Genomic DNA, 26,529 nt, shown 5'->3' with positions numbered 1-26,529 from the left:
TTAAAAAATATTAAAACCATAATCATATTCTCAGTTCGGTTTTTATTCGGTTCGATTTTTAATGGTACGATCTTACTCGATTTTATTTGGTTTCGGTTTTGGTAGTCCCTGGTCTTCATAGCGGGAGATATTGTACTAGTTAAACTATAAAGAATTGCAAGTGCGATGAGCATTACAAAGCTTTGCTTGATTAATTACAAATCAAAATGAACTCAACTTGTGTCCCGCTAGTGATGCAATGAATAAATTCCAGATGAAATACGTATATATCATGAAACAGAATATTAAGTAATGTTTAAATTTTGAATACATTGGCATACTTGCACAAGACACAAATGCAAATTTTATACTTTGGTTTGCAAAATACTCCTTATTCATGTGAAACGTCGAAGTTGCACGAGTCATGACCTGTCAAGTGTAATCAAACTTTTGTGTTAGAAAAGGGCTTTGTAATTTTCGTAAACAACACACAAATATTCACCAACTGATACCTACAAGAACTTGAAATATGTAATGTCATCATCTTTTAATCTCCAGCTAGCCTATCTTTATGGGGAACAAAGCCAGAAGAGAATAGTTACGAAAGACCTTGTATTAAGCTTCCTCTTTTTCTTTATATATTTTCATCTTTTCTCAAATATGGCCCCTACTTTGATACGTCTCTTCAAGATTTAGTATCAACTGAAATTGATATAATTTTAATATGCAGAAGAGAATAGCCCTTGTGCACATGGATCTCCTTGAATTAAGATCTCATGCAGTTAAGAAATGTCCTCGTCTCTAGTAGCAAAGTATTGCAACATTTTCAATTTTATGAGATTTCCGATATATTAAAAACTATATACTTGTGAGAGCATCAAGTGACCGGCTCTTCCAACACATGTGTAGGCTGAATGCACAGGACATATCAGAAGACAATTGAACAAACAAAAGATGGAGGTAATAGAATTATAGAAAGGGGTACATTAAAGATATTATTGCTTACTTGGATCGAGGGAAGTGATAATTGCAGCAGCATTGAAATAGCAATCTCCGCCTTTGCTTTTCATGTTGTGATAGTAGCTATTGAATGCAAAAGAAGCATGATCCGCGGTTGTGTTTGGAAAAAAACAAGCCTGGTTTAACTGAATCTTGCTACAGTCCGCGCCATTTTTACAAGCCCAGTCCATTGCCCCTTGCAGTAAATCTTCCGGGGTCTGAACATCAGCTACGCACCAATCCTCAAACTGTGCATCTACAATTCATCACATTACAATAACTATGCTAATTACTACATAAAAACATTTGTGATAATAATCAAAAATCCAGGTATCCATCGAATATTACCACTTAAGTGTGACATTATTGATGAGAAGATAATCATAGTGATTATAATCTTTGGCATTGAAGACAACATGACTGATCCCTCCTCAACTCATGCAGGGTGGACTTCCCTTTGTCCTTTTATATGCGTGGATTGTACAAAGTTGAAACTCCAAAGAATACGAAACTTCGTAGCTGTCATAATCTTGGATCTTGTGATCTACATTACATTTCTATTTATAATCTATCTCTTCATTATTCTCGGCAGTCATTTGAAAGTCTATTTACGGTTGGGGTGACAGAAAGTCAAACTTAAGTCCTTTCACCAGAGTTTTGGTAAATAGTCGCTCTAAAGCGTAAGATGTGTCATTTCAAAATTTTATATTAGTATTATAACAAATATTTTGAAAGATTGTATGTAAATATCATTTTACCATAAGTATTTTATATGAGTTGATTTATTTTAGAAGAAAAAGGTGAGACCATCTTCCTTTCATTTTTCTTGGTAATACTATTGAGACAAATTTATCTTCGTTACTACAATTCTAACTTTAACTTCCGAGAGTGAAGGACGCATGACATTTTGGTCTTGGACGTAATAGTGATATTTTGAAGCATGAGTATTATAAATGTGGCATATTCAATATTATTTCAACGAGACAGATATACTTTAGGCTTTTGCTAAATTTGCAGGATGAATATATATCGTTGGGAATCAAGCTGGGCCTATATTTGAACATTGTAGTTACCGCGAAGAAAAGAAGATAGGGTGGCCCTTTCTTCCACGCTACCATATTCCATATTCTTCTTTTCACAATGCTTCATTCTTCATCTCTGCCTCTCTCTTTATTCCAAATTAATTATTATAAACAGAAGTCTGTCAATTTTACAGCTACACATCACGACACAATAAAAACCATATCTTAATCTCTTTGTATATATAGAATCTGCAAAAGTTGATATTGTCACTTTGCACTTGGGAAATTAATTAGTAAAACAAGTAAAACTGTGATGTCTGGGGCAAGTAATCCCAAACAGCTAAACCCAGGGTGTTAGCCAGCCGGCCACAAGAAAAGATCTATCCTGGACTAAAATGGTCCGATCTGGCCGAAATCAACTATCTCCGCCCTAATTAACATAGCAGTGGCAATGACAATATGTTTACCAATTGCGAATGGAAAGACACACCTGTCACTTGCTAACAAATTTAGGGAAGAAAAGAAAAACAATAATATAGCAACTGAAGCTTTTGCTATTCAAATATAAGGTTTCTTCCCTACATGAGAGCGTAAAGACTGAAGCTTTTACTATCCAAAACTACGACGAAAATTTGACATTTATTGGACATACACAGCTCATCATACAAGTTTGGTATACTGCATAATTTATATATCATAAGGATGTGTGAAATGAAAGAAAAAATGACTGCAAATAATACATCCAAGGAAGTGCAAGCATTCACATAATCATTGTACAGAAAGGGTTAGGTTCATATTTAATAACAAGAAAAACACAATTAACATCTCATGAACCCCTATTCAAGAGGAAGCTCACTGCAAAACATACACATGCTAAAGCAAAACAGTTTAGTAGAGTATAAACACTCACAGCACCTAGTCTGTTATCATTGGATTCCTTAACAAAACTAAATAGAAAGTTTACGGCTTCTAAAACAGTTCCTAGTTATGGACTTACTCAAGGGATAGGCACCAAGGGAGTGGAGACAACTGAACTGGTCTTCTTTAAAAGGTACACTCTACATATTCTTTAGTAGGTCCTGGATCTTGCTGTACATTAGCATCTGGGAAGTGTCACTTCCACTGGCACTGCTTTGAGTATGAGATGCTCTTGAACTCTCTTGAAGCTTAATCTTCTCAAAAAGATACTGCTTCTCAGCCTCCGCCTCGTTCAAACGTTGTTTCAGATACCTGCTTGCATAATCTTCCTCCGATTTTTCAGTTTTAGCAAGTGCAATCCTCTGTATCCTCTCTGATTCTCGTCTAGCCTCACTAGCCTTAAGATCAAACATATCAGCCTCAGCCAGTTTGAGCCTGACAATGCTTTCAAGTTCATCAATCTGTTGCTTATTTCTCTGCCGATCCATTTTCAGTGTTGTCACCTCCCTAGCTTTATCCTTAAGCTCTTGATCACAAGCCTCAACAGCTAGTCGGGCTTTCTTCACCATCCGCAACTTCTCCTCTTCCACCATCTCCATTTTTTTAACAGCTTCCTGAACAACATCAGCTATCCGGTTGAATGCCTCCTGTGGCGCTATAAGCCCGCCACCTTCCTCACTCTCCGAACTCTTTGAAGGGTCCGCCTCAAATTCTGTCCAAAATGAAAGTTCAATACAAGGAAACAATCAATACCATTTCTTACAGGATATAGCCAGTCATACAGAAAAACAAATGATTATCTCCCCCCCCCCCAACACCTTCCTCACTTAGGCCTGTTGTACACCCAAGCTTAAATGGTAAAAATCCTGGAGCTTATTTATCATTCCCAAACAATAAAAATTTTAAAAGAGCCCAATTTGGACCTACAAGATTAAACTTGTTTAATCACATGCTAAAAGCTACAAAAATTGCTAAATAACAGTTCCCACTTTCTTTTCTTCTATTGCCCAAGTCAGATCATTTAAAAAGAAGCATGCAAGGACTCAAACTGATCAACAATGTAATATGGATTTTCATGATTTCCAGTGTAAAGGAAGCTTCTACATGTCTATACTTCATGACTACAGAGGAAGATTTAGGTAAAATTAGAGCCATTTAAGTATATCTCTAATTTTGTTCACATTGTTGTCTATAATAACTCAAACTGATTACAAATGTAATATGATTTCAATGGTTCCCGGTGCAAAGGCATATTTTACATGTCTATACTTCATTACTATAGACAACGATTTGAGAAAAACTACAGAAATTCTTTAATAGCTTAACACTTTGTATAGATGAAACACACACGTTGTTAAGCAGCATATATGAACAGAACAACGTAAACAAGGGAAGTAGTTCGTTACTGTCTTACTGATATATGCATGCAATATGGGAAAACAGGTCAGCATCACCATACCTTGAAAAAACATCAATACCGCCCTAGAAATAACAGGTTCTGTAAACCCTCCTTTCAGTTTGTCTATTAGTTCTTCACACTTCCAGAAAAGTTTTCTTCCCTTGGAATCCTCACTCCCACGGAAAATTCTACCCACATAGTCAAATTCACGAATCAGAGCTTCCCGGTCCCAGCTTGGTACACAGCTCATGAATACATCCTTCACCCAGCCAAATAGCTCGGATGTTCTATTGCAAGCCCGACACCTGAAAATCATCTCAGATATGCCTGCCCCACTTTTCACAGAAGATCCCATTCCAATATGTCCATTACGGATAGCGCAGTCTGTGTGGGTCCAGTGATTGCACAAATCGCAACCAATCCACCTACATGTATTCACTTCAAAATCAAACTTATTGCAAATTAAACACATGCACAGGTTGCAAAAACCAGTCATCTTCGAACAAGGTTCACAGGTACAGTCCTCAGTTGGAAGTACACTCCCACATGATATGTTACGGCACCTTTTGTAAAGAAAAACTTCGATCAGAGAAGCTTGAGAAAGACTAACACTCGGATGAAGAAATGCCTGAATTGCAGTTCTGATAGCTACTAGAATCTCTAGATGGACCTTATGTGCCATTCTCAGTGTATTCTCTGTTAAATCAGTACGAGTCTGGATTAGCTTCTGTAAAAACAGAAACTCTTCCCTGTGTTGTGAACCACCTGTACCCTCAAGCAGACTTCGAACCTCATTCTTCAACTTTTCCAGAACTTCGTCAGGCAGACGTCGCATTTTCTCAGCAATGTTATCCACTCTTTCTCTGACCAAGTCACGAAGAGACATCCTATCCGAGCTAGAAACACGACGGGTGACAGAATGCTCAGTAAACCCATTCTCCCTTTCCTTCTCTAATTTTTGAGCTAGTAAAGCTTCAGCATTTGCATTTGGCCAAGTTTCACGTGAACTAGCACTCTCAGTAGGGGACTCGCGAACCTGATCCGAATTAGAGACTCGCTCTTGGACATTGGGAGACCCAGAAGCATCTACAGCATTTACAGACAATGAAGTTTGTAATCCTCCTCCAGAATGCGACTGTTGACGTGGTGGCAGCATGTTCGGCGAAGGCTGATGATTGAAATGAGACCCAGAAGATGTTCCCATATACAAATTAACAGTTCAAACGTCAAATCTACACCACAACCATCCAAATTTCCAATTTAGTCACAATACGGGCCACCAAAAGTAATCACAATTTCACATTTCTTACTTAAACTAAAGTGAACCAAAAATAAGTTACGAATACAAAACAAGCGAAAGAAACAACATTTATCAATAGTTAAAAAATAAGCTTAAAAAAAACTCTTATTAATTGTAAAACTAAATTAAAAGCATTCTAGTACATGCATTTAGTAGCAAGTAAAATTCCTCACGAATGTCAATTTTATTTTATTTTCTCTTTGCTAAACTTTAAGAAATTAAAATCTTTACCAAGGAGTCAACATGTCACACTTCAAAAACTCAGGAAAGAACCAAAATTGGTGACAAATTACTGAAATTCCCAATCCACACTAACAATATATACATATATATAACATCAAACAATAACAATTTACACCTTTACAAGATACAATAATAGAAATTCAAACATCTCTCTCTACAGTAATTACTAACCAGTAATTTAAATCAAGATCATCTCATAAAACAATAACAATTACTATCTTATCACATAAAACGAACTAAACACATTAAATCATAACCAAAGAAGCTAAAAATGCAATAAAATGAAGCAAGATCTAGGGTTTCAAATACTCACCAGAAAAATCAGAAATGAAGGATAAAACCAAAAGGGGTTGCAATTAAAGTGAAAGTAAAAACACCCTTTTACTGATTACTTGTATGAATGAGAAACGAAAAAAGGCCCAATTCAGCTCTGAAGAGAAGAAGAGGGTGCTATTGCATTTTGATCAACAAAGTAAACGTTAGAGAAAGAGAGGATAAATAAGACTAGACTCATGGAGTCATGGAGACGACTAAGTGACCGGATGAGCCGGTGACAATTTGATCTTATTTTGGTTTAAAAATAAGAGAAAAACATGCCTAAATTCTTATGGGTTTTAAGTTTTAAGCAGGTACATAGTGAGAGTATGAATCTCAAAAAAAAAAAATCGCTTTTTCCGAAAATAAAAACAATAGTATTATTAATAACATAATTCACATTATCTTATTTTTTTTTCTGATAATTGATACCGCACCAGTACTTTCTTGGCTATTTTTTTTATTTAATGAATATAAAAATATGTCCATTTTTTAACTTGCAAAAACAAGGGGGTCAGGTTAGTTGGAGAGAACATGAAACTAGTCTTGGGGGCATTTCAGTTGAACAATCTGGCCTCCTGGAATAAAGATGCACAATATCACATTTTGAACAAATAGGGACCTTAGATCAAGAATATGCAATACAAACAATTCGCACTCTTGATAACAAGTTCCACATTACAGGAGAGACACAACTAGATACTAATGCTCATTTGTTTACAGCAGTGTAAAATTGTACAGAAACAGCCTCTTGATTGTTTACATTTCCACTATTATTTTACCAGTAGCATGGCCATCAATGCTCTTAGCCCAAGCATCCTCAGCCTTGTTTAATGGATGCCTAGAGTCTACTATTGTTGTAAGCTTCCCTTCCTTCACCAACTTTACAAGGTAAGCCAGGTTTTTTCCCTTGGGAATTAGAAGCAACGGGACTATTTGCTTCCTAGAGAAAGTGATTTTTCCAGTTAGGAATTTCCATATGGTCGCAGGACCAGGAGTAATGTCAATAACCTTCCCCTTTGAGCTCAACTGGGGCTCGAAAGTAGACCAAGGAATACGTGTGCCACAGTGGATCACGACATCATATTTCTTGCCTGACGGACTTTCCAGAGTTGCTCCAGCTTCTGTCTTGTAGTCAAGAACCTCATCAGCTCCCAGACTCTTCACCAAATCAATGTTACGAGCACCACAAGTGGCTGTCACATGTGTGTTTCCAAGCTTTGCAAGTTGAACAGCATACAATCCCACACCTCCTGAGGCAGCAGTAATGAGAATATTTGCTCGCGGACCACTTGCATCAAGCTTTATTCCAGCAGAGTAGGTGACAGCCTGATAAGCAGTAAGACCTGCAATAGGTAGGCCGGCACCTTCGGCAGCTGATACTTCAGGTGGCCTAAAAATTGTCAGATTCTTATTCGCCACAGCATACTCAGCTAATCCACCACCTCTTCCCTGCCAGATAAAACATACAGAGAGTGGCCATATCAGCTAACCATTGATACATAGATTTGTCTTTCAGAAGATTGAAACCTAATATGAACCTCATTAGGCAGATCGGTCCCACAAACAACTGCTAACTGTAATATTTACATTACCAACATTTGTTTTTGCAAAATGCATTGTGGAAAACCTATCGTCAGTTGTTTTTCAATATAAACAATGAACAGATGGATAGATATGGTCTGCAGTGATCAAGAACACTAGATTGTTGTGCGTACATATTGACAATGTTTAGTTGAAACTCGATAGGGAAAGCTAAGAAGAACACGACACTTACAAAAACGCTAAGCATCGCCACAACTTTATCACCTGCTTTCAAATTTTTTACCCCAGCTCCAGTCTCAACAACCTCTCCCGCTACATCAGTTACTGTTGTGCCACCAAAAAATAATAAGTCTAATATTTATCAGAAAAGGACTTTTTTAACACATCTAGTACCGTTCAAATTATACTTTCAAACAAATAGCTGCAATAGAAAGATTCATCACATTGTCATGAAAAAGAAAAGAATAAAAGGTTGGTAAAAAACCTGTTTTTTTCGATATCACATCTCAACTCATTTTTTTTATCAACGGATAGATTTACATTTTTCACTAAAGAAAACATCAACTATATTATAAATTGTAGTCGTTAGCTGCAACTTACGAAGTCTATAAAACCACATGATATGCAAAGCTAGAGTTCCAGCAATATGCTGAGTAAAACTAAAATCTTTGAAGATTTATTAGATATTGTTATGCCCGCTTTCGGCCATGGGCCCTAAACAGGTCCCTGTGGGTGCATTAAATAGCTGGACTCTTGTGTGTGGGCTAGAACCATGGATTTATATGACTTGGGCCAGCACATGCGGGCTGGGCTCGCAACATGTGAGCTGGGTTCACATGCGGGCTGGGCTCGTAACATGCGAGCTGAGTTTACATGCGAGCTGGGCTCATGATATGAGAGCTGGGCTCAAACATGCGAGCTGGGCTCAAGTGAGGACATGCGAGCTGGGCTCACACATGTAAGGTGAGCTCATATTTGTCATTTGGGCTCTCATATGCGAGCCGAGCTCGGTTGTGCCCACGCGAGGTGGGCTCAGGTGCCTTCATGCGAGGTGGGCTTAGCTGCCCATACGCGGGCTGAGCTCATGAGCCCACATCTTATAGAAACAGAGGTAAGATTATATTTATTGTTTGAAGGCGGTGCGGGCCGAGGTGACCAGGCCGGGCCGCATCGAAAGACTTTGTGTACAACATGGAAAGTAACTCATAGATGACTGAGTTGCTCGTAGATTTCGGGATCGACACGGGTTGTTCCTACAATCACGGGAAGGATTGCGGAGATGCCGCGAGATTGTAGGAAGCGTGTGGAGCCGATCGAGATTTACGTGACTAATTGGCTGAAGGCCTGACTTTATCGTGGGCTTGGCTACACGGGCTGAAGAGTCCTAACCCTAGCCTACGTGACTTGTTCCCCAAGAACTACGTGAGGCTTGATCCCTATAAATAGGGTACGTAGGCACTTGTATGAGACATGAGTCGACACTTGACGGAGAATAACAAACCCTATTCTTTCTTAAGGAGTCCACATACAAGCTCAGCCACCACCAAACAACCTTCCTCCGCCCTCAAACACCGTCCTTGATCTTTGTTCCGCCCATTAACCTCCACAACATTGTTATACGAAATTCTCCCTATAACATTTGGCGCTAGAAGGAGGGCTTATTATTCGAGGAGGACGAATAATATTACAAAACTCGTGGGTTTATGGTTCATCCATACAATGGGGGATCGATAGTCAATTACCGATGGTGAAAAAAAAGGGGCTCGTGGCAGATATATCCTATATGGATGTACAATAACACACAATTCAGCGGAGTCCAGGCGGTGCAATATGGTGCAGCAAAGGCAGTCTCATGATGAATAACAAGACCCAGCGGCGGCATGCAAACTTGGCGAAAAAAAATAATATTTAACATGGAGCGACCCGTGGCATTTAAGAAAACCCAACGATCAGGCGTTTGTAGTCACACGCGGACGGACATGTTAAGGTAATATACACGCGCGGACAAGGAGAAATAAAAAAAAGGGAAGCAACCATGGAGTAAAAAGAATGACGAATGAACATGTCATGTTGAGATTGCGGGGCCAGCAGGAAAAAGAAGACAAAAAACTTGAGGAACACTGAAACGCACCATAAAAAAATGGTGACACTCGGAAATTCACAGCCTGTTAGAAGCGGAAAATAAAGATAAGATTTTTCTTCTCCAGATTTATTTCTGCAAATTTATTATTACGTGATGAATGCATAGATATTATGTTTTTCTTCTAATTTTTTATAAGAAAAATATTTAGTGATAAAATTCGTGCGAGTCACATATTTTTATGATTGTAAAATTATTGCGTCATCTTAATTTTGGACGACACACATATTTTGGGAAAAAATCGTACGAGATATTTATTTGAGAGAATTGTGGATTTTTAGAAGATCGTACGAGCTGCATCTTTTGGAAAAATAAATTATATATGCGAGATGCATAATTTTGGGAAAATATTTAAGAAAGAGCATTATTTTTGGGAAAAATAAATATCGTGACAATTTTAAATTGGCATATTTATTATGTTTGAATTGCGTTTAAAATATTTTGCATATACTGTCGCGATAATACATATATGTCGAAAAATATTTTCAAACTTGTGAATGGGAATTGCTATGTTTGGTAGCTGAGACAACCACTTGGAATGATATACACTACCGATTGTGAACTTGTATTGTTGACACCTTACGCCTAGATAGGCAGAAAGATTACAAACGGAAAGATTGAAGGTATGAGCTCACCTTATCTCAAGTATGGAAAGAGATTCAAGGTGCGAGCTCACCTTATCTTAAGTACAGAAAGAGATTGAAGGTCGGGAGTTCCGCCTTATCTTTTGCTGAAGGCATGTTTGTTGATCTTGTTACATTCATATAATACTAGCAGTTCACCTCAATAAGACAATTTTACAATCGGCTGTTATATCTATCTTGAAGTGTGTACGTCAAGGTCCAACTTAACATCATTGTTCGCAATGGATTTATAAATTTGTGCTCGCACAACCACAAACAAGGGAAATATGTATCTTTTTCGGATCTTGCATGGTCTCGCACGTGCATTCGCATAATTGTTTTGAGCACGAAGGTGCTCTATGTTATTTACTAAACTCCGATTTTTAGTTGTTTCAGCGATTGAAGAATATTTAGTTCTCCACTACAGCAAGCTACACTGAAGAACTGGGGGGTAGTTGTTATGCCACGTTTTGGCATGACAAATACTTTTTAATAATTCCGTAATTTGTTAATTATTAATTACGGCTAATAATTAATTGCTTAAGCCCCAAGTTATCCTCTCTCCGAAACGAGGAAAGAATCAATCTCAATAAATCAATAACGGAAAATATCTCTCAACGATATTCTTCAAATCAGGAAGATATCACAACGCTCAGATTAAATCAGATAAAATCGGTAATTACCACATTAACGAAACTTATCCCTAAAGTCTCTTAGGGATAAGCCCAAATTTCACAGAACTGCGTAGGCTTGATCCAATATAAATTGGTACGCAGGCATCTTGGCAAAGGGATCCGATACAACGAGACAAATCGAGACACCTCCCAAGTCCAGCCCCTCTTTTTCATAAACCCTAATCTCACAACTACACACAAATTGCTCTAATATTCCAGCAACCCTCCGATTTCGTGTTGTTACGAAATTCCTCCAACAACATTTATTGAGGGGTCCGTTCATCTTAGGGAGAAAGATGATCAAAGAAAGCAAGCAAGCGACGACACCAGGGAGCGGAGGCAAGAAGGACCCTACTTTCGAACACACGCCCCCAGAGAATCAGGCGCCACCTCCACCAATTGCAACCGTGGACGGGCAGGCTGTGATGACGTATCTGGAAGGGCTGGCCGATCAGATGAATCAGATCAACGCCCGAATGTCAAAGGTAGAAAGAAGCTCGGTCCGGAACGCCAAGCGTAAGGCGCGCCGCCTCAAGGTCTCACAGCATAGCTGGAAGGGCAAAGGCCCTCAGAAGAAGCTGATCCACGATTTTGATGACGTGGCAACCGAGACCAAACAGAAGAAAGAGACATCACGTGAAAAGGAAGATATACCCCAAGGCCATGATGAGCGGGGCAGCCAGATCTCTACGAGATCGGGGCCGAAGCCAGCTTCATCTGAGGCAAGGTCAACTAGCGTGCTAGACCGAGTGGGTAGAAAGCTAAGCGAGCATGACCTCAGGCTCAAATTGGAGAATTGTAAGAAGGAGAGAGAAGAGAAAGAGCCCGTGGATAAAAGAGGCTCGAAAAGGGAACGGGCAACGACCCCTCCGGAAAGACGTCAACACACCTCACCCAGGAGGGAGGAGCGACAGAGACGCAGATACAATCGTGAAGAGGAGTCGCAGGACCGAGCTGGGGGAGGGGGACGCCGCGAACGACCTCAGGGCTCACACCATTCGAGTAATGCGGGTGGTGACAGAGAAGGAGAAGTTGTTAGAGTAAGGGACCTGAGAAGGATCTTAGATGAGATGGAGCAAGAGAAGAGAGGGCCCCCTGCCTCGGCTGCCCCCTCTCCGTTTACGACTGCTATCCGATCATCCCCCCTACCTCGGGTGTTTAGGCACAACCCCGACCTTCTATTCAACGGCGAAGCCGACCCGGCGGAGTACCTTATTCAATTTAACACTGAGATGGAAGTCTATCAGGTGCCGGAGATGACCCGTTGCAGACTCTTCGCGGCATCACTCAGAGGTAGTGCCCAACAATGGTTCTCCAAGTTGGGACCGGCTAGCATAAGAACGTGGAGGCAATTGGAGGACTTGTTCGTCAGACAATTTCAGTCGACCCTCCACTATTCGCCTCCTGTGGCCACGTTAGCCAACATCAAGCAAAGGGAGGGGGAGCCCTTGGCAGAATACTTTCGTCGGTTCAACGCCGAGGTCCCGAAGGTGAGAGGAGCCAGTGAGGAGACCATCAAAAATTTCTTGATAGCAGGGCTGAAAGAAGGATCAAAATTTTGGAAAAGCCTCCAAGCGAGTGAGCCGAGGACCTTGGCCGAGTTCTATGAGCAAGCCGAACCCTTCAAGAGGGTAGAGAAATCGATGAGAGAGCTGAAAATCAGCGAAAGCTATCGAGACAAGAGGGACCGATCCTCAAGCCCTGATGAAAGGAGGAAGACGTATCGGCGTAGTTCGAGCCCGAAAAAGTCTGCCCGTGGCAAAGAGACCACTAAAGATTCGGGAAGGCCTTATACAAGCAAATGGCAGACACACACCCCTCTGGTAGCCTCTATCGACCACATATATGCTACATATGTGGGGAAGGGGGTATTCAGGAAGGCAACTCCTCTCACAGACTATAATAAAAGAGACACTTCGAAGTATTGTGCATACCATGAGGCCACCGGACACGATACCGCTGATTGTAGACAACTAAAGGATGAGATCGAGACTTTGATTAGACAAGGGAAGCTTACGGAGTGGGTTGTCAAGGAGGTTCGAAGACACAGGACGGATTATCATACCGTCCCTCCTCCACCCCCAGAAGACAAAGAAAGGGTCCCTCGGGCTGGTAGTATTCATATTATTCTAGGCGGGTCTCACATTGGTGGAGACAGCCGGAAGGCGATGGACAGATATGCCCGGGAAGCAAAGGACAAGCCGCTCACCAACGTCAATCATCTAAGCCAAAGGCCCCCGGAACTCTTTGAAAGGGAGGTCGATGATATCGTGTTTAAAGAGAATGATGCAAAATGGGTGCATTACCCTCATACCGATGCCCTAGTCATAAAAATGAAGATTGGGACGGTGAATGTTCACCGAGCAATGGTGGACACCGGGAGCTCGGCTGATGTTTTGACTTATGATGCCTACAAAAAACTGGGATTATTGGATAGAGAATTAACCTCAACAGGTGGGCACCTGTACGGGTTCACGGGAGACTCGATCGGAGTGAAAGGGACAATTCGACTCCCGGTGACCATAGGAGAGGTGCCTCATGTGGCCACCCAGATCGCTATGTTTACAGTCGTAGACCAGCCTTGTGCCTACAATGTTATAGTGGGCAGACCCCTTATGAGGGCAATGAGGATGGTGACCTCGATCCATCATATGACGATAAAATTCCCAACCCCCACGGGGGTAGGCATCTTGAAGAGCTGTCAATACGAATCCAGGGTCTGCTACAACCAGGCACTCAAAGCGGCCGAGTCAAGAAATGCCTCAAGGGAGACAGCTGAAGTAGGTGAGTGCGACATCCCCATGGAAGAGGCAGAGGGCAGGAAAAGAATACGTCCTGAGGGCCACGAGACTTGTAATTTGATTTCAATTGAGGAGTTGCCCGAGAACTACTTCGAGCACATGGGAATTCATGTGGAACCACGCCCAGGGGCCTTACTAATGGAAGCATCTCAGCCCATCATGTTGATACAAGAGGGGATTGTAGAGGAAGCAAGTGATGAAGAAGAGAGCCCAGAACAAATCACTGCAACACTTAGGAGAGAGAAGTGGGCACACAAAGAAACAACCACTATGGACCCACCCGACAGAATCACTCGAACTGTAACTGCGACCTCTGAACGCTTGATAAACCCGACCCAAGCCCACCATACCGAGCTCAAGGATGCGGAAGGTTTGGCAATCACGGGAATGGAAAAAACTAGCGAGGCTCAAGCAGATCTAGACCCGAGAATGCCCTCAATGGTCGAGAGGGCCGGGGCCGCAGAGGACACAATCCCGATCTTGGTAGACCCAAATGATCCCTCCAAGGTACTCAGAATAGGCTCTAACCTAAGTCCTAACTTGAGAGAGGATCTAGCCCGCTTCCTAAGGGAGAATTTGGATGTCTTTGCATGGTCACACTCCGATATGATAGGGATTGACCCAAATGTCATGTGCCACCGGCTCAACCTGGACCCGAAAAAGAAGGGGGTTAGGCAAAAGAGACGGCCGATTAGTGGAGAGAGGGCAGAGGCCCTCAAAGAAGAAGTGGATAGATTAATGGAGGCAGGACTTGTGAGAGAAGCCTTCTACCCCGTGTGGCTGGCCAATCCTGTGCTTGTCAAGAAGCCCAATGGCAAGTGGAGGACATGTGTAGACTTCACCGACCTGAACAAAGCTTGCCCGAAGGACAGCTTTCCTCTACCCCGAATCGACCAGCTGGTGGATTCCACGGCTGGGCACGCGCTGCTTAGTTTTATGGATGCTTATTCGGGATATAACCAAATCCCCATGTATGGGCCAGATCAGGAGCACACCTCCTTTATTACTGATCGGGGCCTTTACTGTTACATCGGGATGCCCTTCGGGCTCCTTAATGCGGGGGCAACCTATCAGAGGCTGGTGAATAAGATGTTCAAACATCAATTGGGGAAGACTATGGAGGCCTATGTAGACGACATGCTGGTGAAATCGAAAGAAGCGAGGGATCATGTCCGCCACCTGGCAGAAATGTTCCAGATCCTAAGGGAGTACAGAATGAAACTCAACCCCCAGAAATGCGTGTTTGGGGTTGAATCGGGGAAGTTTTTGGGATTTATTGTCAACCATAGAGGCATTGAGGCCAACCCAGCCAAGATACAAGCCCTACTCGAGATGAGATCCCCTCGACGGGTGAAGGATGTTCAAAGCTTAACGGGACGAGTGGCTGCCTTAAACCGCTTCGTCTCAAAATCCTCCGATAAATGCCAAGAGTTCTTCAAAGCAATTAAAGGAGTGGGGAGGAACTTTAAGTGGACCGAAGAATGTGAAGAAGCCTTTCAGAACATAAAGAAGCATCTCAGTAGCCCTCCCATGTTGTCCAACCCAAGAGCAGGAGAAACTTTGATCCTATACTTGGCCGTCTCCGACTTTGCAATAAGTGCGGTATTAGTCCGAGAGGAGGATGGAGTCCAGCTCCCGGTATATTATGTGAGTAAAAGGCTAGCCGATGCCGAGACTCGATACACAAGCCTCGAAAAACTAGCGTATGCTCTGATTCTGGCCTCCCGAAAACTCAGGCCCTATTTTCAGGCACATAAGATAGAAGTGCGAACCTCCTACCCCCTCAGGCAAGTGATGCATAGACCAGAATCTTCTGGTCGAATGTTGAAGTGGACGGTTGAGCTCGGCCAATTCGAGGTGGATTATAAGCCAAGGACTGCGATCAAAGGCCAAGCCCTGGCCGATTTTGTGCTAGAATTTCCCCCATATCAAGAATTGGAGCCGGGAGCCCTTGTTGTTCTACCTAGCACAGAAGAAGTTGGACTGGAGAGACAAAATAGTGCCCCATGGTGGAGCCTGTATGTGGATGGCGCCTCTAACGGTGATGGAGCAGGAGCTGGAATCGAGCTAATCAGCCCAGAGGCTCACAAGATCAGACGTGCGACCCATCTGGCCTTTCATGCAACCAACAATGATGCTGAGTATGAGGCCCTGATCAACGGTCTCAAGCTAGCTTTGGAAATGAAGGTCGAGAATTTGAATGTGTTTAGTGACTCCATGATTGTGGTCTATCAGATAAATGGGGGGTATCAAGCTAAGGGTCCGAGAACAGAGCTTTACCTGAAGTGCGCACAGAGGATAATCACAAGATTCAACGAGGTAAGGCTGGAACTAATCCCGCGTGGGCAGAATGAAGGCGCGGACGAGCTAGCTAAGCTCGGCTCACGTCGCGAGAGCACTTTGCTAGGGACCGTGCCCCTTGATATACAGAGGCAACCCAGTGTGCCCGAGCACGAGGTGGGCAGCCTCAGTAATGAGCTTGGCCCCACATGGATGACATCTATTCTAGCATACATAAGAGAAGGTTCACTTCCGGACGAAAAGAACGAGGCAAGGAGAATAAAATACAAAGCAGCCCGCTATGTGATATACGACGAGATTCTATACAGAAGAGGGTTCAGTGTTCCTCTTCTCAAATGCATACATGGGGAGGAATGCAACTACATCCTAAGGGAGGTACACGAAGGTATTTGTGGCAATCACTCGGGGGGTAGCTCTCTAGCTCAGAAAATCCTCCGTCAAGGCTACTACTGGCCAACGCTGAAAAAAGACGCTTTTGAATTCTCCCGAGCTTGTGATAAGTGTCAGCGATATGCCAATTATTACAACAACCCCGTGGCCACTCTCACATCCCTCATGAGCCCCTGGCCCTTCTCCATGTGGGGAATTGATCTGATTGGGGAACTCCCGAAGGCCAGGGGAGGCGTCAAGTATGCGGTAGTTGCGGTAGACTATTTCACTAAGTGGGCAGAGGCCGAGCCCCTAGCCACTATCACAGCGAGAAAGCTCAGGGAGTTTGTACACAGGGCTATTGTATGTCGCTATGGCATCCCTTACAAGCTGATATCTGACAATGGGAAACAATTTGATAGCAAGGAGATGCGAGAGTTTTGTGAGCAGCTGGGGATTCAGAAGAGCTTTAGCGCAGTCTGCCACCCCCAGAGTAACGGGCAGACAGAGGCTGTTAATAAAATCATTAAGCATACCTTAAAGGCAAAGCTTGAAGAGAAGAAAGGAGCATGGCCAGAAGAACTCGCCCAGGTCTTATGGTCTTACAACACTACACCCCGAACTACAACTGGAGAGACCCCTTTCTCTCTGGTGTATGGGTGTGAAGCTATGGTGCCCGTTGAAGTGGGAGCAGGATCTTTTCGAAGGGACAACTATGACTCAGAGGCAAACGAGGTCAATCATCGGCTCTATTTGGATATGATCGAAGAAACTCGAGAAGAGGCTCAGATCAGGATTGCGGCATATCAGCAGAGGACAGCTAGGCATTACAACAGTAAGGTTCGAGCCCGAACTTTCAAGGTGGGAGATTTAGTTCTGCGCCGGGTCATGCCAAATACCAAGGTGGTGAGTCACGGAGTCTTGGGAGCAAATTGGGAAGGCCCTTATAAGATAAAATCGGTGCTCTGGGAGGGAACCTACCACCTCAATGATATGCAAGACAAGCTGATCCCAAGAGCCTGGAACGCGGAACACCTTCGCAAGTATTATCAGTAATATTATTCTTTTCAGACTTAGTATTATCTTCAAATATTCCTAAGTCTCGGGGGGTAGTGCCATATAGGTGCCTCCCTGAGACCACAAGCATGTATTCCTTTCACTTCCCATTATCTATGAATAAACGATTGATCTCTATTTGTGCACTTGATATTTTAACTTCTGTTAATAGATTAAATACCCAGCAGGGGACCCCATCCTTGGGAACCCATGCGAGGACAGAACAGTTGTTTTATTAACATGTTAAATCAAGCTGGGCCCCGACCCGCTTGATGCCAAGAACATGAAACGAGCCGGGCCACGGCCCGCTTAGGTAAATACGAACACATAGTAGATAAAAGATGTGGATAGAGATATAGGCTCGCGATGCGAGCCCATACCCTGGCCCTCAAAACCATAAATGCGACCCAGGGGGCCCAGCCCTCCATCAAACATACTCAAAGTCGCATGATGCGAGGAGAAGACACATACGAGCTCCTAGTGCGAGCACACCTACAACACCTGCGAGTCGATGCGGGCGTGCTCCACTTGGCATTCTCTTTCAATGGTTGTTTGATTGAACAAATGACACGAGCTGAATAAATTGGGCTCGTAGTGAAGGGGTAACGCTCGCCATAAGCGGCCAGAGTTATGATTACTTTTTGGTCAGTAGAAGCATGGTAAAAAAAAAAAAAAAAAAAAAAAAAACAGCTAGCACCGTAAAGACATACGCGGGCACAAAAAACTTAGACATTTTATACAAACAAAAGTTAAATAAGTTATGCCCCGAGGCAGAATATTTCAAATACAAGCGCGAGGCGAGAGGGGTGCCCGCTTACCCAGTCAAAAGTCTAGTTCTAATCAAAATTATATTAAGGGTTATCAGCCTCTGCTCCCTCACGATTTTCACCAGCGACCTGGGCCTTCTCGGCCGCGAGCCTAGCCTCCTCAGCAATTTGGGCATCCCTCTCCATCTCCAGCTTCAACTTGTCAGCATGCCTCGCTGTGCTCGCACCCAGAGCCGCCCAATCGAAGTCAGGAACCTTCTTCATAAAGACTTTCATGAAATTCCTGGCCCCCAGGTTCCTAGCATCAGCGAGGGCGGCCTCATGGCCCTCGGTCAGGGCAGAAACTGATCCCTCCAGCTCAAGCACCCTCTCCTCGAGGGCATCCTTCTCCTTCTTACATGCCTCAGCAGCCAGGTCATGAGCCTCCTTCTGCTCCCTTAGGGCCTTGTCGTGAGCAGCGTTCAGATTAACTATCTTCTGATTATAGTTGTTCACCAGCGTAACTTTCTCTTGCCCGTGCTCAGCGACCTTACTCTGAAGGGACTTGACTTTAGCCTCGAGCTTTGTGTTGGTCTGGCTGAGGGCTCGCATCTCTCGAGCCTTAGATAACTGACGATAGTATACTTCGGCCGCGGCTCGGGAGAGTGCATCCTGGTTAACCTCGAGAGCAGAAGAAGACCAATCCTTTAAATCCTGCTCGCTGATGTGACCTTGGGCGAGCCGGCCGAATGTGGTCGCAACCGCATTGGCAGAAGAAGAAGAGGGAAGAGGAGCATCAGAGGGAGCAGCTTTCTTTGGCTCAGGCTCGCCAGTTTTTCCTTCTTTACCTCTATGCCTCTTTAGTCGAGGAGAGGGCCCCGAATCCTTGAGGTGCTCGGAGAGAGTAGTCATGCGGGCCGGAGGATTGGCCTGAGAGCGAGCCCTTGTGCTCGCAGCTGCGGGCTGAGCTGGGCCCGAGGCCGCGGCCTGCTCAGCCTCTTCCATGAAGGGGATAGGAGAGATGGCCATTTCTGAAAAAGAAAACAACAAAGCAATAGATTAGTCACAGCAAGATGCAAAGGAAAGAAGTAATGCGAGCAGTTGAAAAATATGGAGAATTAAAGTGCGATGTGAAACAAGATGCATGCAGGAAAAAGTGAGCACACGAGCTCGCGCATGCGAGCAGCCAGGCCCGGACGTGCGAGCCCGATATTCTTACCCTTTCTGGATCTCTTCCTAGATTTCTTCTGAGGAGTCAGCCTCACTCCTTCCTTCAAAAACCCACATGCGACCAGATTGGAGGTCGTTATGAGTTTTCGGATGTCCCGGTCCGCCTTAGGAAGGCTTAGAAGACTGTCCGCGTTTATCTTTTCCTGTCCCACAAGGACAGTGCGAGGCGGGGTGGCTGGAGATGAAAGAAATTCTTGTTAAAAGGAAAGAGCTATGGTAGAAGAGACGAGAGCGGGCAGGAGAAAACTTACATGGATTATAATAAAAATGAGTCTGGACTCGAGGCACCTCGTGGATATAGAAGTAAGGGCTTTTCCACTTCCCTGAGTTGCTCGGCCCGTTGTGGATGAGGTTCTTCTTGTTGAAGCACGGCCAGACAGAGAAGTAGAAATATCCAAAGTCGTTAGGAGAATGCTTCAAATGGAGGAAGTAACCCAGCTGCCTCGCGGTTAGAGAAGGGTACCCGCATTTGTGGTACATGATGTACAATGCGAGGGCGGCCCGGTATCCGTTTGGATTGATCTGAAGGGGTGCGAGCTGGAAGTACTCGCAAACATTTTTGATGAAGGGATGGAGAGGAGAGGAGATCCCCAGCCTTAATAGGAAGGTGGACAAGACCATGCGAGGCACCCTGCCTCCATTCTCTGAATGATTGAATCTATAGCATCTCATATGAGGTAGGGGCAAGACTATATGGCCCTCGAGCTGAAACTGCTCAATGTGCTCGGCCAGATATTTCTGAGTCAGCGAGGTAGGCAGGTCGCGACAAGCGAGCACCTTAACCTCCTCGTTTGCAGTTGAGCTCTCCTCCCCATCAGGAATGATCTGCCTTTTGAAAACAATCTCACCCTCGAGCTCGGGCTGGGCAGGAGGCACATAAGGCTCAGGAGAAGCCGCGGGGGCATAATTATAGTTACAAATCTTGTACTGACTTGTAACATCTGCCACCTCCTCGCTCTGAGGAGAGTCATAGGACCAATGCGAGTCGTCCTCTTCACCCTCGAGTCCCAGGATGGGATATTCAGCAGCTACAGGCTCTTTTCCTTTCTTCCTGGTGTCATAGTATGCACTCCCCAGGTCGCTGTCAGTTGATTCTGAATCAAGGTGAATGGGGTCGAGGTGGTTAGCTGCTGCTTGCCTCAGACGGGCTGCCCTCTCTTCAGCCATTTCTCTTAAAATCTCCTCGGCTCGGTCTTTATCCAAGGGAGCAGGCTCGCGGTTTAGCAGCTCTTCTACCCCAAGGGAGGCTGGAATATGAGAGAGGTCCACGGGCCTATTTCTCCAATTATATATATTCTTCTCCCTGGTAAAATCCTCAGGGTTCGGGTCGAGGTGAATATCAAGCGAGCCGGATCCAGCTGCTCGCATCGAGTTCTCAACTCTGGCAATGTTCAAAGCCCCTTGAGGGGTGACAGCTGAGCCGGGAGAGATAGGTTGGCTAAGACGACCAGAAAGAGAGGTCAGCTCGCGTTGGAAGTCCTTGGAGCCTCGTTGCTCAGGAGGGTATTGGTTTAATGGAGATGGAGTAGCTGAAGAGCAAGCCGGGCTAGCAGAGGTGCGAGCCGGGCTCGAGGAAGAGCGAGATGATCCATAGGAGCGAGCTGAAGACGCACTCGACATCTGTAAAAGATGGTGAAAATTAGTGTGTGGCCCTAAAAAAAAAAAAAAAAAATAAAAATAAAAAACAAGTATGGGATCGCACCTAAGTGTCCTCACATCTCACACGGGATCGCACCTAAGTATCTAAACGAGCAAAAGGACTCGCATCGCGCGTTGTGGTTGTGTGTGAACTCGCATCGAACAGGTGGTGTGTGCTCGCATGGTGTGCGTGAATAAAGCATGAATAAAAAACGGGCTCGAATCGAAGAGTACCTGTGGGAGAGGTGTATGAAGATCCTGATGAATCTGGTCCCGGAGAATATCGCCGCCGGTAGACGGTTCTTGTTGAAATGATAATCTTCGCCGTGGTAGATCCTTGAGCAAATTGAGCAGCAATTCAGGAAGTGTTCTTGGAAATGTGAGAAATGAATTGGAATCTCACATATTTATAGGGGATAGGAGAGAGAAAGGAGGAGGCGACACGTGTCGTCATCTCATAAGATGACACGAATCCCCACGCCAGCTGTCCAACGGCTGTCAAGATGAATGCAAAGTTGAAAGGCATGCGAGGCGAGACACGCGAGGCGGCTTGGTGCGGCCTGGTGGGCTCACACTTGCGAGGCCATAAAAAGATTAGAAAATACCTAGCCTCAAGATGCGACCAGGAATTTTGGGGGGTAGTTGTTATGCCCGCTTTCGGCCATGGGCCCTAAACAGGTCCCTGTGGGTGCATTAAATAGCTGGACTCTTGTGTGTGGGCTAGAACCATGGATTTATATGACTTGGGCCAGCACATGCGGGCTGGGCTCGCAACATGTGAGCTGGGTTCACATGCGGGCTGGGCTCGTAACATGCGAGCTGAGTTTACATGCGAGCTGGGCTCATGATATGAGAGCTGGGCTCAAACATGCGAGCTGGGCTCAAGTGAGGACATGCGAGCTGGGCTCACACATGTAAGGTGAGCTCATATTTGTCATTTGGGCTCTCATATGCGAGCCGAGCTCGGTTGTGCCCACGCGAGGTGGGCTCAGGTGCCTTCATGCGAGGTGGGCTTAGCTGCCCATACGCGGGCTGAGCTCATGAGCCCACATCTTATAGAAACAGAGGTAAGATTATATTTATTGTTTGAAGGCGGTGCGGGCCGAGGTGACCAGGCCGGGCCGCATCGAAAGACTTTGTGTACAACATGGAAAGTAACTCATAGATGACTGAGTTGCTCGTAGATTTCGGGATCGACACGGGTTGTTCCTACAATCACGGGAAGGATTGCGGAGATGCCGCGAGATTGTAGGAAGCGTGTGGAGCCGATCGAGATTTACGTGACTAATTGGCTGAAGGCCTGACTTTATCGTGGGCTTGGCTACACGGGCTGAAGAGTCCTAACCCTAGCCTACGTGACTTGTTCCCCAAGAACTACGTGAGGCTTGATCCCTATAAATAGGGTACGTAGGCACTTGTATGAGACATGAGTCGACACTTGACGGAGAATAACAAACCCTATTCTTTCTTAAGGAGTCCACATACAAGCTCAGCCACCACCAAACAACCTTCCTCCGCCCTCAAACACCGTCCTTGATCTTTGTTCCGCCCATTAACCTCCACAACATTGTTATACGAAATTCTCCCTATAACAGATATAATGGGTGGAAGGGGGAACTTATGCGATCCAAAAATGAAGGTGTTGTAATAAGAAAGTTTACACATTGGTAGACTTACAGGGTATATTTGGAAAATGGAAGGGTAAAAAAGGCCGCATCATGCCTTTCTGCGTCTTCCAATCAACTGGATTAACGCTTGCAGCTTCCAGTTTTAGCAGTACTTCATCTTTCTTCGGAGCAGGAACAGAAATTTCAACATGCTGGAAAAGCATAAAATTAAACATATTATAAGTGCCCAACAAACGAAACAGAATTCCTCAGGAATCAGGGCACATCAGCAGACATGCACTACTACTAGTCTGCTCCTAGAACATAACATATATCAAACCTTAACTTTCAAAATCTTATAGGTATTAATAATAATTATACATCTATAGACCGTTTCAGCACTAAATCCGAGCTAGTCATCAGTGAAACTTCATTGTATTGTAAAAAGTGTTAAACATTCGTAGAATAGTGTTAAACTCTCACGGAAGATCACCTCTTGTTCCTCAGGTTGTTAAATACAAAACCCATTGGGACAAGTCATCGAGTATGTAAAGAAAATGGTTTCAAGATTACTACCTTTAGAGCAGAAGGACCACCGCCATAAGCTAAGTACTGGATCGCCTTCATAACTTCTTCAGCCATACCCAAATTATACTTGTTGTAAGATTTTGTAAAGCAAAAATGAGACTTTTTATGTGACAAAAAAGAAGACAGCAGATGAGTCAAAGTAAACATCAATTAGAAGCAGAATGGTGTTCAGACCATTACCTTGCGTTCGGGGAATGTTGCTGTTTATATATTCACTAATCACCATCCTTTTATCCTTCTTTTCACCCTATTATATGCACTACATTGAACTTATCGTCCACTGCAATGTTAATATATGTGCTGTGCAGCCTGTGCTATTTGAATCATAGACAAATCTTTAATTTTTTTATGACACTTTTGAGAGATGTTGTCCCATATATATTTTATAATAAATAGTTTACATGAGTTCAAATATTGCGCTGTTTAATACTTGTAATTTTTTTTTCAGATTTAATACTTGTATTTTACTAAAAGAAACTACATCTTTAAAACATAGTGCTTTTTAAATCAACTTCAAATGATCGTAACACAAAAGAGAGTTAATCTATATAAAGGGTTCAGATCCCCCATAGATGACTGTTGCAACATTTTAACGCAATATTTGTTTTTTAAATGAATACAGTGCCGGTTATCCTTGCCAGTTAAAGTGGTTAGAGTTAAAATTTTAAGTTTTTTTTGGTCTTACGAGCATAATAAGCGCGGTAAGTATGTTGCAAAAAAGAACAACAAATATTAGAAACGTTGATCAAACTAACATCAATTGAAAGTACAGTATTGTATAATGGCTAAACATCCTATCTTCAGTTCCAAAAGCAAAAACATGAGGACCCCCAAATACAAAATTCAAATATATTTATTGCCTCACTTTTAATTAAGTATGATTTAACACAGCTACATGAAAATCAATGCTCAATGATGATCTTCCCGACAGCATGTCCACTCATGCTCTTAGCCCAAGCATCTTCAGCTTTGCCAAAGGGATACTTGGAGTCGATCACAGTCTTCAGTTTTCCTTCTTTCACTAAATTCACAAGATACTCCAAGTTCTCAGCTTTGAAGTTCACCAGAAAGGGAACCACTGTCTTCTTAGAGAAGGTGAGCTTCTTCAGCACAAAATTTAAAAAGGTCCCAGCACCCGGGGTCATATCTATAACTTTCCCATTCTCGCTCAAATTAGGCTGGAAAGTAGTCCAACGAATACCAGTGGTGCAATTGATAACAGCGTCGTATTTCTTGCCTGAAGGGCTCTTCACGGCTGCTCCTTCTGGGGTCTTGTAGTCGATAACCTCATCAGCGCCCAGACTTTTAACGAAATCAAAGTTACGGGCTCCACAAGTAGCAGTTACATGTATGTTCCCTAACTTGGCCAATTGGACAGCATAGTGACCAACGCCACCTGAAGCAGCTGTTACAAGGACGTTGGCGTTTGGTCCACTCTTATCGAGCTCGAGTCCTGAAGATTCAGTGATGGTCTGGAGAGCTGTAATAGCAGCAGTAACTAAAGCAGCAGCTTCAGCAGCTGATACTTCAAGGGGCCTTGTAACAGTCAAACTTTCCTTAGTCACTGCATACTCGGCTAGTCCGCCTCCACTCTGCCAAAATAAATTTATATATTTGACAAAACATGATACAACCAAAATAAAAAGATCCAATAATTTCAATTTGTTTGACACTGAATAGGATTTATCTGATGATGTTGTTACTCATGCGAGCTTCAAATATAAAACACAGGAAGGCTGATCCTCCAATAAACGAAATCATCTAAACAAGCAAAGATTCAACTGAGTGAAACAACATCATGAATCGTACCACATCGTTAAGCTTAGCCACAACTTTGTCACCAAATTTGAAGTTTTTGACGTCTGATCCAGTCCCCGCTATTACTCCTGCAACATCAGTAACTGTTCCAACCAAGATAACCAAAAAGAAAAACTGTTAAAATCTGTATATCATGTTTAGTTTCAAATAAAACTCTAAGCCGATTTCAGTTTATGCAAATGAGTATTTTAATTAGGATTCAGAGTAAACAACATCTCTGAAATGAGGAAGACTAGTGAGAAGTTTTAAAGAGATGAGGCTGTCCTGATTGAGTCCTATTAAGTCGAGAACTGGTGAATTGAATAAAGATGATGCATCCGGTGATCCAGTCGGACATGTGAAAGAAGCATGAATGTAAACGAAGACGAGTTACCAGGAATAAAAGGAAATTTGCGGGGTAGAAGTGGACGCAGAAGCCCGTTGTGCAGTTTGCAATCTATAGGATTGATGCTTGATGCTTCCACTCTAATGAGAACCTCATCATTCTTAGGAATCGGAACAGGAGCTTCCACATGCTGAATCACCAAAACACAAATATTGTTAAGGAAGAAAGGGGCACTTGCATTTTGTTTTAGCTATGGCTTGTTGCAAATAGAATGATTACCTTTAAAGCAGAAGCACCCCCACCATAGCTATCGTACCAAACAACTTGCATAAGCTGAGCAGAAGCCATTTCTATCTGTTTGGTTTTTGCCTTGTTAATGTTGGGGTCATGTCATGTATATAGTACCACTACCAGTACTAGTAGTAGTTGGATAATTTGACAAAGCTAATAAATTCTTAATTGGCGTGCGCTCTACATCTCATGCAATCGTACTATATTTCGTCCGTTCCTCATTTCCACTCTCTCATTGCCTGCTGGAACGGACTTGTTCAAATTTCTTTTCACTTCTGAATTCAAATTAAATGACAGGTGCACCAATTTTATCTACATTAAAAAATTACTCTCTCCTCCCCATTTTATTTTCCTGCACTCAAATTTCGAAATTTGACCCAAATTTACAGTGACTTGTTGGATATTTCTTTTTACTTAATTCTAAATTTAAAATAATGACAAGACATTAAGTAAAACAATATATTTACATTAAAAAGATTAGTTAACAGCACTTGGGAACTCTCATAAACTTCTTATAATAAAAAATGCATATGTTTTGAACTTATACAAACCAGGTATTTTTATTTGTTATATACAACATCTCCTGACTCATTACATAGTTT

General features: G+C 43.2%; 3 protein-coding genes and 1 long non-coding RNA gene across 8 annotated transcripts; all 4 read right to left on the bottom strand.

Annotated features, from left to right (window-relative positions):
- Positions 1–231: 231 nt before the first annotated feature.
- LOC141684838 (uncharacterized) lies at positions 232–1,501 on the bottom strand. The gene is made up of 3 exons (XR_012560705.1): positions 1,327–1,501; positions 986–1,234; positions 232–408 (listed from the first exon to the last, which is right to left on the bottom strand). It is a non-coding gene; the product is annotated as an uncharacterized LOC141684838 (long non-coding RNA).
- A 1,240-nt stretch (positions 1,502–2,741) lies between these two features.
- On the bottom strand, positions 2,742–6,346 carry LOC141683695 (OBERON-like protein). The gene is made up of 3 exons (XM_074488449.1): positions 6,174–6,346; positions 4,378–5,549; positions 2,742–3,630 (listed from the first exon to the last, which is right to left on the bottom strand). The coding sequence occupies exons 2-3, from the start codon at positions 5,519–5,521 to the stop codon at positions 3,059–3,061; spliced, it is 1,716 nt and encodes a 571-aa protein (XP_074344550.1). The 5' UTR covers positions 5,522–5,549; positions 6,174–6,346; the 3' UTR covers positions 2,742–3,058.
- Positions 6,347–6,760: 414 nt separating this feature from the next.
- On the bottom strand, positions 6,761–23,860 carry LOC141684723 (chloroplast envelope quinone oxidoreductase homolog). Of its 5 annotated transcripts, none has more exons than XM_074489820.1 (5): positions 23,674–23,860; positions 23,482–23,537; positions 22,976–23,117; positions 7,953–8,044; positions 6,761–7,627 (listed from the first exon to the last, which is right to left on the bottom strand). In XM_074489820.1, the coding sequence occupies exons 1-5, from the start codon at positions 23,717–23,719 to the stop codon at positions 6,935–6,937; spliced, it is 1,029 nt and encodes a 342-aa protein (XP_074345921.1). In that variant the 5' UTR covers positions 23,720–23,860; the 3' UTR covers positions 6,761–6,934. The 5 variants fall into 5 exon arrangements, with proteins under 5 accessions (XP_074345921.1, XP_074345922.1, XP_074345923.1 ...); XM_074489821.1 differs by having other exon boundaries at positions 23,482–23,534; XM_074489822.1 differs by having other exon boundaries at positions 23,482–23,592; positions 23,674–23,811.
- Positions 23,861–24,223: 363 nt separating this feature from the next.
- LOC141684327 (chloroplast envelope quinone oxidoreductase homolog) lies at positions 24,224–26,070 on the bottom strand. Its single transcript, XM_074489242.1, has 4 exons — positions 25,916–26,070; positions 25,685–25,826; positions 25,303–25,394; positions 24,224–25,085 (listed from the first exon to the last, which is right to left on the bottom strand). Exons 1-4 carry the CDS (start codon positions 25,982–25,984, stop codon positions 24,396–24,398), a joined length of 993 nt encoding a protein of 330 aa, XP_074345343.1. The 5' UTR covers positions 25,985–26,070; the 3' UTR covers positions 24,224–24,395.
- Positions 26,071–26,529: the final 459 nt, after the last annotated feature.

The sequence above is a fragment of the Apium graveolens genome, chromosome 9, assembly GCF_009905375.1.
Source record: "Apium graveolens cultivar Ventura chromosome 9, ASM990537v1, whole genome shotgun sequence".
In the NCBI taxonomy this organism is placed as follows: Eukaryota; Viridiplantae; Streptophyta; class Magnoliopsida; order Apiales; family Apiaceae; genus Apium; species Apium graveolens.
This window is presented reverse-complemented; position numbering and strand designations above follow the sequence as displayed.

Excerpts from the sequence above, each read along its gene's own strand:
- LOC141684327 (XM_074489242.1), bottom strand. The coding sequence starts at position 25,984 with ATGGCTTCTGCTCAGCTTATGCAAGTTGTTTGGTACGATAGCTATGGT. Across the intron at positions 25,827-25,915 it reads GGGGTGCTTCTGCTTTAAAG|CATGTGGAAGCTCCTGTTCC; the intron begins GTAATCATTCTA and ends TTGGTGATTCAG. Across the intron at positions 25,395-25,684 it reads CAAATTTCCTTTTATTCCTG|TTACTGATGTTGCAGGAGTA; the intron begins GTAACTCGTCTT and ends TGGTTGGAACAG.
- LOC141683695 (XM_074488449.1), bottom strand. The coding sequence starts at position 5,521 with ATGGGAACATCTTCTGGGTCTCATTTCAATCATCAGCCTTCGCCGAAC. Across the intron at positions 3,631-4,377 it reads GGTATTGATGTTTTTTCAAG|AATTTGAGGCGGACCCTTCA; the intron begins GTATGGTGATGC and ends CATTTTGGACAG.
- LOC141684723 (XM_074489819.1), bottom strand. The coding sequence starts at position 23,640 with ATGTTTACTTTGACTCATCTGCTGTCTTCTTTTTTGTCACATAAAAAG. Across the intron at positions 8,045-22,975 it reads CCATTTTCCAAATATACCCT|TAACTGATGTAGCGGGAGAG; the intron begins GTAAGTCTACCA and ends GTGGCACAACAG. Across the intron at positions 7,628-7,952 it reads TGGCGATGCTTAGCGTTTTT|GGAAGAGGTGGTGGATTAGC; the intron begins GTAAGTGTCGTG and ends TTTATCTGGCAG.